Raw genomic sequence first — 13,269 nt, forward strand, 5'->3', positions numbered from 1 at the left:
ACATCCAGAATGAAGGGTTTGGCTTCTGGGCCAATCATCTGCTTCTTGTTAAAGAAAGCATCCTGTTCCAGGCAGCGATCAGGCTCTGAACAAGACATTTATAGTCCCACTGTATATGAAGCTATTTAAAGATGTAAACTATCATATTTTCCTAGAGGATGGCTCTGGGAGCACCAGAGTCGGGGGCGGCATAATACAGTTTTCCATCTCCAGCGACTCAGTCCGTACTTCGGGCCTCTGGCAAAATGCTGTCCAGCTCTGCCCTTAGCATTTTCCTGAGCCCGCTGTTCAAAAGGCCAATCTGGTTTTAAAACCTGAGGTTTCTTTGATGGGCCTGACCCCCAGTCATCCATTCCATCTGCATTAGCATGAAAGCATAGTTCTCTTTCGGTGACCCGAGGATTAATAGTATATTAGACTAATGCTGGGTGTGGGAGGGTCTCCCAGTTTAAAATATTCCGCGTGTTGTTTCCATACACCGTGGGATTTGTCTCCATCCAAACTGCATCTTGTGGAGAGCCTCTCAGATCCGGAGGCACTACAGAAATCCTGTCAGGCTGTGGGTTTGGGGAGTCTGGTCACCGTAATTGTCAAATACTTCTGTTTGATATTAAAAGGCTTTTGCCGTCCATGTACAAGTAGACAAATACGATTGTGCCTTGACCTCACAACTTGTAATACGGACAGGAAGTTATGTCCAACCAGTGGCCATCCATCTTCCTCCACGAAGTCTCCTGTGGGCTAAAGTTTGTCCCAGTCCAACCCGCATACCACGGCTCCTCTTTCTAAGCCATTGTGTGCTGTATTGTTTGCTATTATATATATAATATATATAATGTGTGTATGTTTGTTATTATATATATAACATATCTATGTTTGTCTCTCCACTGGCATGCAGTCTGCCCCTTCATGCTTCTCCCTTATGTCCTGTAGATGCAGCAGAGGGCTGACCTCACCTAAGTACTTATTGACCAATCAGTATGTAAAGACTAAAAATGGATCATTGAGAAGAATATCCTACCTAAAAATTCCAGTACCTTGATAAAGGGCCAACTGTGAGCCAAATTGCTAGGTTCTAAGAGAACCTAACTTGCTTATACATTTGTTGAATATATTCAGGCATTTAGAATTTGGTAAAGGTTGGTTCCACGGGACTAGGGTGAACTATAGGCTTATAGACAGGACCTTGGGGTTTTACCTGATGTTCACGGAGCCTTGGTATGGCGCCTAATAATTGACAGATCCCTAATTCCATATTCAAATTGAGGTACTCCCTCTGACCTCTCCAGGCACCTCCCACCCTGTAAAGGTTTTCCCTCCCAAAGCTCTTCCCTCTGCATCTGGACAGAAAATGTTCCACTTGTTGATGTAATTTCTAAATAGAAACGGAGATCATCTTAACGTCCAGCTTCCTACTTCTCTCCTGACCCCTGACAAAATAGTCTGTATTTCCTTAAGGCAAGGGTCTGCCATCAACTGCACTGAAGGAAAGGCACCAGCTACTTCCCCCACCCCACCCCCCGCCCCCATCACCTGCCAGAAAGTCACAGCGTGGCTTTAGGGTCAGCGATCAGGAGAGATTTAAGTTTCTCTTGGCCCTTGAAAGAAGAGGCCTCCATGGCTCCTATGTTTGAAATGGAGAAAGGTCAGCAGAGGAAAGAAGCGTAGGAGGACAGCCCTGATCCCTCATTCCTGAGCAGCTGGCCCAGAAACGCTCTACCTAGCAACAAAATGGTGGCCATTCTGAGTGTTTCTGAAGAAGACCCCGGGGCCCAGAGGGACCCCTGCCAGGATGTGCAGGAACAGACTTGGAGGGACAGAAATGGTGTCCCATTCTCATGCTGTTGGTGCTGTGTGTCTGATGAGATGTTTTCCTCTCTAGTTCCAGAGTGAGGTAGAGTCTGAGAGGCTGCAGGTCCCTCTGCACCTCCCAGCGCTCATTACAGATTTCTACCCTCCACTCTCTAGGTGGGCTCCATCCCTGCCAATGCTGCCGATGATGGACAGTGGTCCCAGGGGCTGATTTCTGCCGTGAGTCACCTTTTCCTTCCTTCCCGTTTGCTTTTTGGATCCCCGGAGGGAGGTTTGGGCCTTGGGTCACTTCTCTACTGACTGTCCCCAGGCCCGGATGGTGGCAGCTGCAACCAGCAGTCTCTGTGAGGCGGCCAATGCCTCCGTTCAGGGGCATGCCAGTGAGGAGAAGCTCATCTCATCTGCCAAGCAGGTCGCTGCTTCTACGGCTCAGCTGCTTGTGGCCTGCAAGGTGAAGGCCGACCAGGACTCAGAGGCCATGAGGCGGCTACAGGTAATGGTCACTGATGCTGGTGGGAAAATACTCCTGTTGGAGCGGGTAAGTGTCTCCAAAGGGGACAGTCTCACTTCCTTGGCATGACCCACCAGGCCTTCCATCAGCAACTCTGTCCCACGTTTCTCATTTTCTACCCAGTACAGCCATGCATCCTACACCTGCCCCAGCAAACTGACATTCTCCATGTGTGCCTCTGGTCTCATGCCTTGGGGCCCTCGCTCACCCAGAATGTCCTGGCCCTCGCCACCAGCCCCACCTGGTGATCTCCTGCTTGTTCTTTGTGACTCATCTCCAGAGTCACCTCTTCTGGGAAGCCCTCCCTGACTGCTGTGTGTTGAGCAGTTGTTCCCTCCTCTCTCCTGCCAGAGTACTTGGCCAGACCGCTTTTATGGCTCCTGTCACTGGGGACCACCACGTTTATTTTTAGAAGCCTTTGACAAGGCCATGAATTTCTTAGGTGCAGGTACTGCGTCTTTATCTGCACATCTCTCACACCTGAGGCGGCACCTATTTCAGTAGGGGCCCTCATGCCCTGTTTATGAAAGAAAGGAGGAAAAGGACTGAGAAATTTCTAGAAGACTGTGGCTGAGGTTTCCCAGAGCCCAGAGAATGTGCTCATGATGAAAGTTATAATCGAATCCCTCCCAGTGCATATGAGTTTTCCTGATTTTTTTTTTCTTTAAGATTCCATTTATTTATTTGACAGAGATCATAAGTAGGCAGAGAGGCGGCAGAGAGAGAGAGGGAGAAGCAGGCTCCCCGCTGAGCAGAGAGCCCGAAGCGGGGCTTGATCCCAGGACCCTGGGATCATGACCTGAGCCGAAGGCAGAGGCTTAACCCACTGAGCCACCCAGGCGCCCCTTTCCTGATTGTTTTAATTACAGAAGTGTTTTAAACACAGAGAAGGAAATGTTTGGATGAAAAAAAAAAATCACAGAGGCTCAACCTCTTCACATGTCAAATGTTACCATTTTTTTCCTTCCTGTTTCTATGTCTATACAAAATAACTGTCTGCTTGTCATCACAGCAAGAGACATTCTGCTTTTTTTTCACGTAACGTTTTATCATACATAGCTTTTTATTTGAAGAAAAGGCTTCATAATTTCTATATGTAAAGCTAACTGGTCCATGCTCCATGAGTCTCATTTTTGATGATTGCATGATACTACATCACCTGACTTTGCCACAATTTCCTTATACTGTGGACATTTTGTTTCCAATTTTCTAGATTTCCTAGATATTAGAAGTGTTAGAATGCAGACTATCTCTATGGATGAAAAAAAATTTTATATGTCATGAATAAAATCATAAATGGCAGAAATGTTTGGACAATTTCACTGACATTGGGGACTCTCATTTCATTTTGAAAGTCCCGAAGTGTGTTTCTGATGCTCGGTCCTCCTGAGTCTCCCTCACCCACCTCCCTTACCATAATTCAACTCCTGGGATAAACCCCGGGGGGAAATGGGTAGTTACATGTCGGTGAATGTGTGGCTTGGGGACTTGAGGAACACTTCTGGGGAAAACATCCTGAGTTAAGGGAGACCTGGGTTCAGGTCCTGCCTCTGCCATGTATTAAGTTCATGATCTTAACACAGATCACTCATCTCTCTGGGCCTTTATCCGCCTCAGCCGTGGAATAAGGATAGAGATGCCCACACTGGCTCTTATGAAGGTCAAGAGATGTGAACATACTTATGTGAGTCTCGAGGACTTACACGGGCAAAGCACGGTAGCTCTCCTTGTCATCGTTACCGCTGTAACTGGGTGCTGCAGTGTCACCTCTGAGCCCCTTGCTGTGACCCAGAGATTCTCCGGGACCACCCTGATCTGTGTCCGAATCCCCGCTCTGTAACATACTAGCTGCAGGGTCTCGGAGAAATAACTCAATCCATTTGCTGTATCAGGTAACTACAACGGTGACCTCTGACCTCATAAAGCTATTTTGAGAATGAACTTGTCATATATTAATTGGCATTCCCTTCCCTTCTAGTGCAAGCCCTCATGGTCTCCATGGGTCACTTTAAATCACCCACCACTCAACTTTCTGATGGCTCATCCCCGTGCACAAGTCCTTGACTCTGAGGGGGACTGGGCAAGGATTATGGGAGGCTTAATGAAGCCTGGACCACCATTAAAAGAAAATTTCAAACCTCAGGGGGCAGAGGACAAGTCCCCAGAGCCATGCTTCATGCTCATTAAGAATAAGCCATTGTGGGCTGTAGCTCTTATGAAAGATCTAGACTTCACATTGGAAAGCTTTTCTTTACCCGTCTCTAACAATGGCCTGGAGCCCCGCTGTGCCTCTAAAAACATACCTGTCTTTGGGGGCCCTAGTTACTGTGGAGCTCCCAGTACCCCCGTGCAGGGTGAGGCTGTGCTTTCCTAGCCTTCATTCCCTCAAGAAGCATTCAGTGGGTGCCAGCCCTGGGCACCCATTGTGCCAGCCGCTAGGGAGGCAAAGACAAAAGACATGGCCTCTGTCCCTGAGTTACTCACTGTCCAAGAGGGAGAGGGGTACAGGTGTGGGAGAGGCCACACAGAAGCATGCACAGAGCACTCTGGGAGCGCTGTGGGGAGCTGTGGGTAAGACCACAGCAGACAGAGAAAGTTCTATCTATGTGAGGCAAGACTTTGCGTTTGTCTTAATTGGTTGGGGCAGAGGGAGGTAGTGTTCTAGACCAAGGAGATGAGCCCTGGGCATGCTTCTGTTAACACACATTTCACACTGGTACAGTCATCTGTTTTCATAAGTAAAATCCCCCCTCAGAAATCTGTGTTCCTTGGGAGACAGGAACTGGATCTCATTTCTCTGTGAATGACCTAAGGTTAGGTAGGTGCCAGTGTTGGTGAAATCGGTGGACGGCTAGACAGACATATGGATCCTAACAACAGAGAAATTCTGTATTATCATTGGATGATAGGAAGATAAATTGATTCAGAGTTCCATGAACTATACTTTCATGTCTGTTCTTGCTGAATCCAAATTGGCTGTTTCTAATGATATAATATATGTTTTTTTCCTCCCTCTCCAGGCAGCAGGAAATGCTGTGAAAAGAGCCTCAGATAATCTTGTTCGTGCAGCCCAGAAGGCAGCATTTGGCAAAGCTGATGATGATGATGTTGTAGTGAAAACAAAGTTTGTAGGGGGCATTGCTCAGGTTTGTGATTAAATCCAGACGTGTTTACTCCAGAGATGGGCATGGTATTCTAACAGAGATACAAAACACCAATAGCTTAAACAGGATGGAGATATTTCTCCTTTGTGAAACAGTCTGGGTGTAAGCAGTCTATCAATGGTGTGCTGATTCCTTTGTATCTGAGGCCCAGGCTCCATCTGCCTTATTACCCCACCATCCCTGAGATGTTGCCTTGGCCAGTTGGCCCAACATGGGTCAGTAACCACCCTTGCTTCCTCTCACGTGCCATTGGTCAGGCCTTAGTCACATGCCCAACCAACCCAGCTGCAAAAGATACTGGGAAATGTAGTATTCTTTCTTGAGGAGCCCTGTGCCCAGCCCAGATCAGGGATTCTGTTATAGAAAAGGGGAAGAAGAGAAGTTGGAAGACAATAGTATTATCATTTAAATAAAAGGATGGATTTGGAGCTACTACCCCACTCCAGGTAGTTGGCTCTACAGAGAGAATGAATGGTAACCCCATAACAGAACTTATATAAGGATAAACGGGCCTCTGGCCTATAAGGATTACATTCTTGAGCATAGTAGTGAGGAACATTAAGGAAATTAAGCCTGTAGTTTGGGGTATGTGTTAATATAAATCCATTATACAAGAATGGTTTTCTTTGTTTGCTGGAGGGGAAGGGGGGGCGGGAGAGATGGCGTGGCTGAGTGATGGACATTGGGGAGGGTATGTGCTAAAAAAAGAACGGTTTCCTTTTTTTAAGATTTATTTTTTAAGATTTTATTTATTTATTTATTTAACAGAGAGAGAGCACAAGTAGAGGGAGTGGCAGGCAGAGAGAGAGGCGGAAGCAGGCTCCTGCTGAATAGGGAGCCCGATGCGGGACTCGATTCCAGGATGCTGGGATCATGACCTGAGCCAAAGGCAGATGCCTAACTGACTGAGCCATCCAGGCGCCCCTTTTTAAGATTTTTATTTATTTATTTTTGTGAGAGAGTGAGAGTGAGCACCAGTTTGGGGGAAGGGCAGAGGGAGAAGCAGTCTCCACGCCGAGCAGGGAACCTGATGCAGAACTTGATTCCAGGACCCTGAGATCATGACCCAAGATGAAGGCGAATGGTTAACCAGCTGAGCCACCCAGGTGCCCAAGATTGGTTTTCTTATCATACCAGGAAGTTACTCACCCCCATGCCTTCCTTAGCCCTCTTGAACCATTCCCTAGGTTTCGAAATATACTGGATGCATTTCTTTCAGAATCTCTTCCTTGATACACTAGTTCCTTGAGGAGTTCCACAAAGAAGGGTCGCTGATCAAATAAGTGTGGGAAATCCTGCCCTCTTCACCTCCAGCTTAGACTATCACAGTGATCATGAGCCTAGGAAGGGCTCCCAAAGGGCCCACAAGAAGGAAATCTATCCACTTTCTTGAACACAAACTTAGCTTTCTTCACCTGATATCTATTAACCAATATTCCTAAGATCAAATCTTAGAAGCATGAAACAAATATATGAACACTGTCACATGGTTAAGGACTCCAGCTTTAGCTTCAGGAACACTTGGCCAGGTCCTGCTCCACCAACTGGGTGTTCAGGGATGTGGACCCACGTCTCTCAGCTTCAGTTTCCTCATTGGAAAAATGGGACCCTTGATAGGGACGACTTCACCGTGTTGCCGGGAAGACGATAGAATATTCCACATAAAGTGCTTTACACCGGCACCTGGTACATAGTAGGGGTGCAGTAGATGTGTGCTATTAAATCAGTGGCCAGGAGTCAGCTTATTTTCGTGGGTCATTGGTCTCAAAACCCAGAATATGGCCCAGAAGCTGGTCTCCAGAGCTAAGATACTTACTTACTCCCGCTGTCTTGCTGTGTCATCCTAAAGCGGAGGCTGTGAGAGCTCATGGGGCAGGCAGTGGAGTTGGGGAGGGTGACTTCCTGGAAGGCTTTAGATCCATCCAGCTTGTTGCTTTCCTTCTAGATCATTGCCGCTCAGGAGGAAATGTTGAAAAAAGAACGCGAACTGGAAGAAGCAAGGAAAAAACTGGCCCAGATCCGCCAACAACAGTATAAATTCCTACCCACTGAGCTGAGGGAGGATGAAGGATAAGGCCAGAACCAAGATGGCATGCCCCAGGGGAGAGCCCTGCAAGAACTGGACAGACAGTGTTCCTGAGAGGCTGGGCACTTACCTGGAAACTGCCTGCCTCCCCCTGGGGCCAACCCAGAGCCACGTGCTCATTCTCACGTCTCTGTCCTGTAGGGCACCGGCTGCATGATCGTGATGTCACACGGTACAGTGTCCCACCCACAGCTCCTTCGCCACCTCCCCTCATGTCTCACCGTATCTCAGGAGAGAGGGACACACATTTCGTGAACTGTTACCAAAAAAGAGAAGTCAGTATTATGTCGTTCTCAGACACTTTTGCTTTTTGTCAGTCCTTCTCTAGGCCCCACTCCTGGGCCTTCTGTGAAATCTTAAGAGGAAAAAAAAGAATGGCTTGGGGGAAAATCACTGATGTCCTAGATGTTATTCTCCCTATCAGGAGAAGATGGAAGTTGGAGCTGGACACGGTAAATAAAAGCCAGAAATGTAAACCAGTGTGGACTCCAGGAGGGCAACTCAGGTCCTTCTGTGTCTCAAGCACTGGCTCCCCCAGAGGGTGGAGAATTCCTGCTCCCATTTGCACGCTTTCTTGCCTCAGTGTGTAAGCTCCTTGTACAATCTAGACCTGTCTTGTATTCTGTGGCCCAGAAAATCGAACGATGATTTTTTTTTTTCCTCCGTAATCCAAAGGTCAGGAGTACAGGGGACTGCCAGGGCTTGGTGAGCGGGGGCTGTAATAAAACGTGTGGGCTCCTTCCTCTGCAGAGCTGTTTCCGTTCGTACAAGTCTGCCCACACAAACCCGCCGCCTCCAGGTGACAGTCCTCCAAAGCATTCGAGGTGGGGATTCAGCTAGAATAAAGCCATTCTGTGCTGACTCCCCCTTCCCGGTCCTCCATTGGCTTCTCTGCTTTCCCAAAATGGTTAGATTTCAGGATTGCAAGGCATCTCTTTCAAAATCCGTCGCCTGTCCTACAACCCAAAGTGGACCTTTTTTCTGTGTCTCAGTGTGCTTAAACTCTGGATGCATCCTACAATCCATGTGAACCTTTAACAAGACAGTTGTGCTGACCAGTGCATCTTACAAGTAAAAGCATGTGGTATTTCCAGAGTCTGTCTTCTGGATGCCACCCTTGAGGATTTTGCTCCCCACCCCCTTCTCTCTTTTTTGTTCTCCTTTCAGAGCCCTTTCCTTAAAAGGGCATTGTAAGACCTTGAATTTACCTTTCATCTGAGCCTTTAATCAAGACAGTACATGAAGGACAGATAGCTTGTGTAATAGATCCTAATGCCAGGTAGCAAGTGTTTTTGAGAGAATTCTTGAGAGGAAGACAGTGGGGGTGGAGGCGCCTGAGGGGAAGACAGTGGGATGGAGGCACTTGCTTTTTGAAGACAGCCATTCTCCACTGCCCTGTAGTAACATGGTGCCCCATCTCCTCCACAGTATGGCTTCTGGATTCCACCCAGGGTAAAAGTGGGTGCTCTAACATGGGCCTGCTTTAGTAGACTCTAGCCCATGTCATAGTTGTAAATTTTAATGAAACTTGTGACCATGTCCCATATATATGAGAGACTTCCGAGTGCTACACAGAGAATTTCTTTTCCAGACAAGTAGGAAGTTAGAGGAAATACAGTGCAAATAACAAGCAAGTGGAGAGAGGATATAGGGCACTGGGGGAGATGGAGGCCCCAGCTCTGAAGAGGAGGGAGCAGCAGAGCCCTGGCCTCTCGGAGAATCTAGCACACTCTGGGCTTTCCCTGAATATAGCTAGTACAACCCTTCATCCCTCCCCTGGGCTGCAGCCCTGCACCCCTCAGAATGAAAGCTGAGGGACCCATGGACAAGGGGTGGGGGTCTCCCCAAGAGACATTCCACGGGCAGACACAGGGTGCTTTTGGAGGCCATTCTCAAACCGGAAGGTTCAGAGTCAAGGTGTGTTAATGGCCTTGTGTAGCAGGACCTGGGAAGCCCCTCCATGGCCCACCCTCACCATATTTCCTTCCAGACTCTGTATGTGCTTCTCCCCTGTCCATGTCCCATGTCACTTCCTGGCATCCCAGGAGCCAGGCGGGGATGGGCAGTGAGTTCTCTCTACCCCAGAGTTGTTGAAAATCTCCATGCTTTTGACACATAAAGTCCTCTGGAGACAGGCCAGTGGAGACAGGCCTGTCCTTGACAACTTGAGAGAACAGGCGTGGATCGAAATTTATTTTTATAGGACCTGTATGCATAAGCACCTGTCTCAAGGGTTCTGCTGCTAGGAGCTTGGAGAAACTGGTTCCTTGGTATCGCCAGGCGCGGTGCGGGTTTTTTCCTTGTCCACATTGCATACGTGTATGTGAATGGCCTCACAGCTGCCTTGCTCTTTTCCCATTTCATCAAATGGTTGAAAGACTGTGTTATTTCATAGGCATGTGACCCCCAAATGGCATGAAGGAGGCATCTGGCTCTTCAGAAGGAGGTAATGCAGATAGGAGTTGCATATGGGGTGCAAGCTTTCATTTAGGGGCATCTAACAAGAGGATGGTTTCAAGGTAAAAATTGTCCCAGCCTGGAGCATAGAATTGCTTCTCTTCCTGTCAAGGGACAGGAGGTGAGTGCCCCAGGAGGGGAACTGACACTGGGCTTCAAAACCTCCAGCTGAGCTTCGTGTTCAGAAATTTCTATCTCGGAAGGTCAAAAAAGGAACCAGAACTGACCTCAGAACCGCTCAGTGATGTGGGAGTTTGGATTTTGCTTGGTGCTGTGTTTCAGAAGGCTCTGGGTAAGGATGCTTGAAGCCGCATTCAGTTAAGGACCCTTGCTCAAACTCTGCCGGTGTCCCAGCAGGTGTGGCAGGGTGAGCAGTACCACGAGGCCTGGGCAGCTGTGCAGTCAGGTGTCCTGGACCCTCTGGCCACCCAGAAGAGCCACCTGAACCACAGCAAATGCTTTATTGCGGAAAACTCTTCGGGCTTCTCAGAGGCATTCCCTTTGTGTTTTCTGGGTGTTTCATCAGTCCGTGAGTTTCTTGTAACCAAAGCCCATTCCTCATTTATCCATGTATAAATACCAAAATTCACCATGCCCCAGGAGAGTGAACCCCACCACCAAAGCCATCCCTGGGTCAAAGGGAACCAGGCTGAAGGGACAGGTATTCGCCTCCTCAGTGGCGAACCCCTACATCTCCCCCAGCTCTGAGGTTCTGGACTGTGGCAGGGCCTCTGGGGGTTCTGGCCTTGAAGCCCCAGCACAGACTATGAGCATGTTCAGTTCTCGGACCCCTGGAGAAGGTGTCCCCTCTGCCAGTCAAGGGAGTAGCCACCTCTGAGACTCCGAGGGGAACCAAGAAGTTGGGGGCAAACGTTCCCTTCAGGTGAAGAAGCGAGCATTCAGAAACTCGAAGAGTTTATCAGCTGTTCTAGGGATTCGGGACCAAATCCCCAAGGTCTCTTCTGGGTGTTGGCCTCAGAAGGTGGCCTCAGGGGGAAGGTATCTTCCCCCATAAGGTCCCCAAGTCCCTGAGACTACTGTTCCATCTCCCTGAGCATCTGCTTGCTGTTGATGGTCATTAGGAACAGGCACGTGACAGAGCTTCTGTTGAAAAAAAGAAAAAAAACAAAACAAAACGATGGAGAGACATTTCTTTTCTGGAAAAGAGATTGGGATCTGGCCTTCCTCCCAGCCCTCCAATAAGCCACCACGTCTCAGTCACCCTGTCAGCGTCGACACCTCCTGGTTCCACAGAGCACGAGGCTGGGTTTCCCTCAGCCACCTTCTTACCTGGCTGCAAAATCTCGAAGCAAACAGGAAAGTTAAGCTCTGCCCTGTGTCCTAATGTCTTTATTGATCTGGTCGCATAAATTATTTTTTTTTAATTCACCAGAAATAAACTTTTAAAGGAATGAACCTGTGTGAGAGTCTCCTGGGAATGGGGGACAGGTGGGGGAGGGGGAGCAGAATGTGTTCTTATCCTGGGAGAGAAACTCCACAACACCGTGCTTACCTGCCGTTTGTTAGAGGAAACGTGTGTGCACACGTGACAGAGGCAAAGCCACAGGGACCTTGGGCTCCATATAGCTTTGCTGACTCCAGAGAAAATTCAGAGAAATAGGCCGTGCGTAGCAAGATGCGTGATTTTCCTCTGAAAGAAGCAGGCCTCCTGGACCATCAGCCTGGGGCTTGCTGACCATGGGTGTTACCTCACTGGAAGGTTGCGCAGCTAAATACAGGGTCAGTATATATGTTGCTCTCCTGCCCTGACAGGGACCTGACCCCGGGAGATCAGCCTCCCCTTTAACAGCCAGCGCAGAGATGCACTTTTTCCTTTCTGGAGGGAGGCCATCTAGGCTGTCTGGTCAGGGTCCTTGTTTGGTGGGAAGCCAGACTCAGAAAAGTCCAGGCATTTTGAATCTGCAAGAGGGCCATACCAAAGAATCACCATGGCAACAGAGAGTGTCCCTGGTCTGTGTCACAACTAAGAGGATTATTTGCCCTCTTAAAATGGGGGTGTAGGATCTGTAAGCAAATCGGTGATTTTTTTTTTCTATCTTTGAGTTGACAAAGATGGGGATGGGAGGGATGGCAGATGATGGCCCAGACAATGGTACAGTCCAGGAGGGAGGGAGGGAGCACACAGGAGCTCCCAGGAGTGCTGGGGCTGAGCACACAGATACAGTAAGGCATGGGAGTGGCCAGTGAGCTCCTTGCTCCGTGCAGCTCAATCAGATTGACCCAAGCCGGGGACCTTGGATAAGGTTGCAAACACTTGAGCCAGGACCCTGAGCAAAGAGGGCAGAGCCCTGGAGTTGGGACAAGGCTTCATGAGGAATGGATGTGGCCTATAATGAATAGGAGTAGAGGAGTTTTCCTGGCAGAGAAGAGGCCAGAGCTGGCATTTGGGGCACTAGGGGCCACCCCGTGCAGAGACCTGCTGTATGCAGGGTGGGCAACGTAGGGGAACAGGGAGGAAGTCAGTGCGGTCAGGGCTTGGGGTGAATGGCACAGAGAGGAGGGTGGCCAGGAGCATGAGGGGCTCTGTGTCAGGCTGGAGCACTTAGAATTGTTATCAGATAAATCACTTTGCAGGAAGATCAGAAGAGAGATCCTGACCCCTGAGAATTCAGGATCAAAGTGTGGAGATGCGCTAAGGGAAGTCAGCAACCGGGGAGCGGATCAGGGCCCAGGCAACTCTGCCAGGAAAGCTCAGAGCAAAGGGAGAGGATGTGAGCCGAACCTCTCCAGTAGGAGATGCCACTGTAAGAGGCACTGCTGCCGGGAGTCGGGGCAGCTTAAATTTATCAGAGAATGGATGTGTCCCCTCTAGATAGCCAGTGCTTTCTGTACACTCACCACTTGCCAGGAGCCGACCTTTGTTACACCATGGGATCCCCACCCCATCCATGTAAAGCAGGACACGTAGGCACTCATATTATTTTAGAGATGATAAGGCTGAGGCACAGAGAGGTTAGGTAACTTAGCCAAGGCCACACAGCTAGCCACAACTGGGATCTCCCAGCCACTGTGTTAAGATCGCACAGCTAGTGAGTGGCAAAGGGGAGGCTCAAACTCCAGATTGTTTCCAGAGTTCGTGTATTTAACCAACAGTATGTGGAGAACCTATATAAACCTGGAAGATTGCCTAGAAATTAGGCAGGCAGAGGTAGGGAGAAGGAGAAGGGGTGACCAGATAGAATGCAGGGGCACATGGCAGAGCCTGGGACATGCTAGAG

General features: G+C 48.9%; 1 protein-coding gene across 2 annotated transcripts in view; it reads left to right on the forward strand.

Moving 5' to 3' along the window:
* The window catches only part of TLN2 (talin 2), a 429,824-nt gene extending 421,509 nt beyond the window's left edge, over window positions 1–8,315 (forward strand). The window contains exons 56-59 of one of the 2 annotated variants that reach the window (XM_059372168.1): window positions 1,969–2,031; window positions 2,123–2,350; window positions 5,344–5,469; window positions 7,433–8,315. In XM_059372168.1, the coding sequence (XP_059228151.1) occupies window positions 1,969–2,031; window positions 2,123–2,350; window positions 5,344–5,469; window positions 7,433–7,561 (546 nt within the window). In that variant the 3' untranslated portion in view covers window positions 7,562–8,315. The remainder of the gene's footprint in view (window positions 1–1,968; window positions 2,032–2,122; window positions 2,351–5,343; window positions 5,470–7,432) is intronic. The other variant, XM_059372169.1, reaches the window with a different exon arrangement.
* The last annotated feature ends 4,954 nt before the right edge of the window (window positions 8,316–13,269 follow it).

This window comes from Mustela nigripes, chromosome 13 (assembly GCF_022355385.1).
Source record: "Mustela nigripes isolate SB6536 chromosome 13, MUSNIG.SB6536, whole genome shotgun sequence".
Classification (NCBI taxonomy): Eukaryota; Metazoa; Chordata; class Mammalia; order Carnivora; family Mustelidae; genus Mustela; species Mustela nigripes.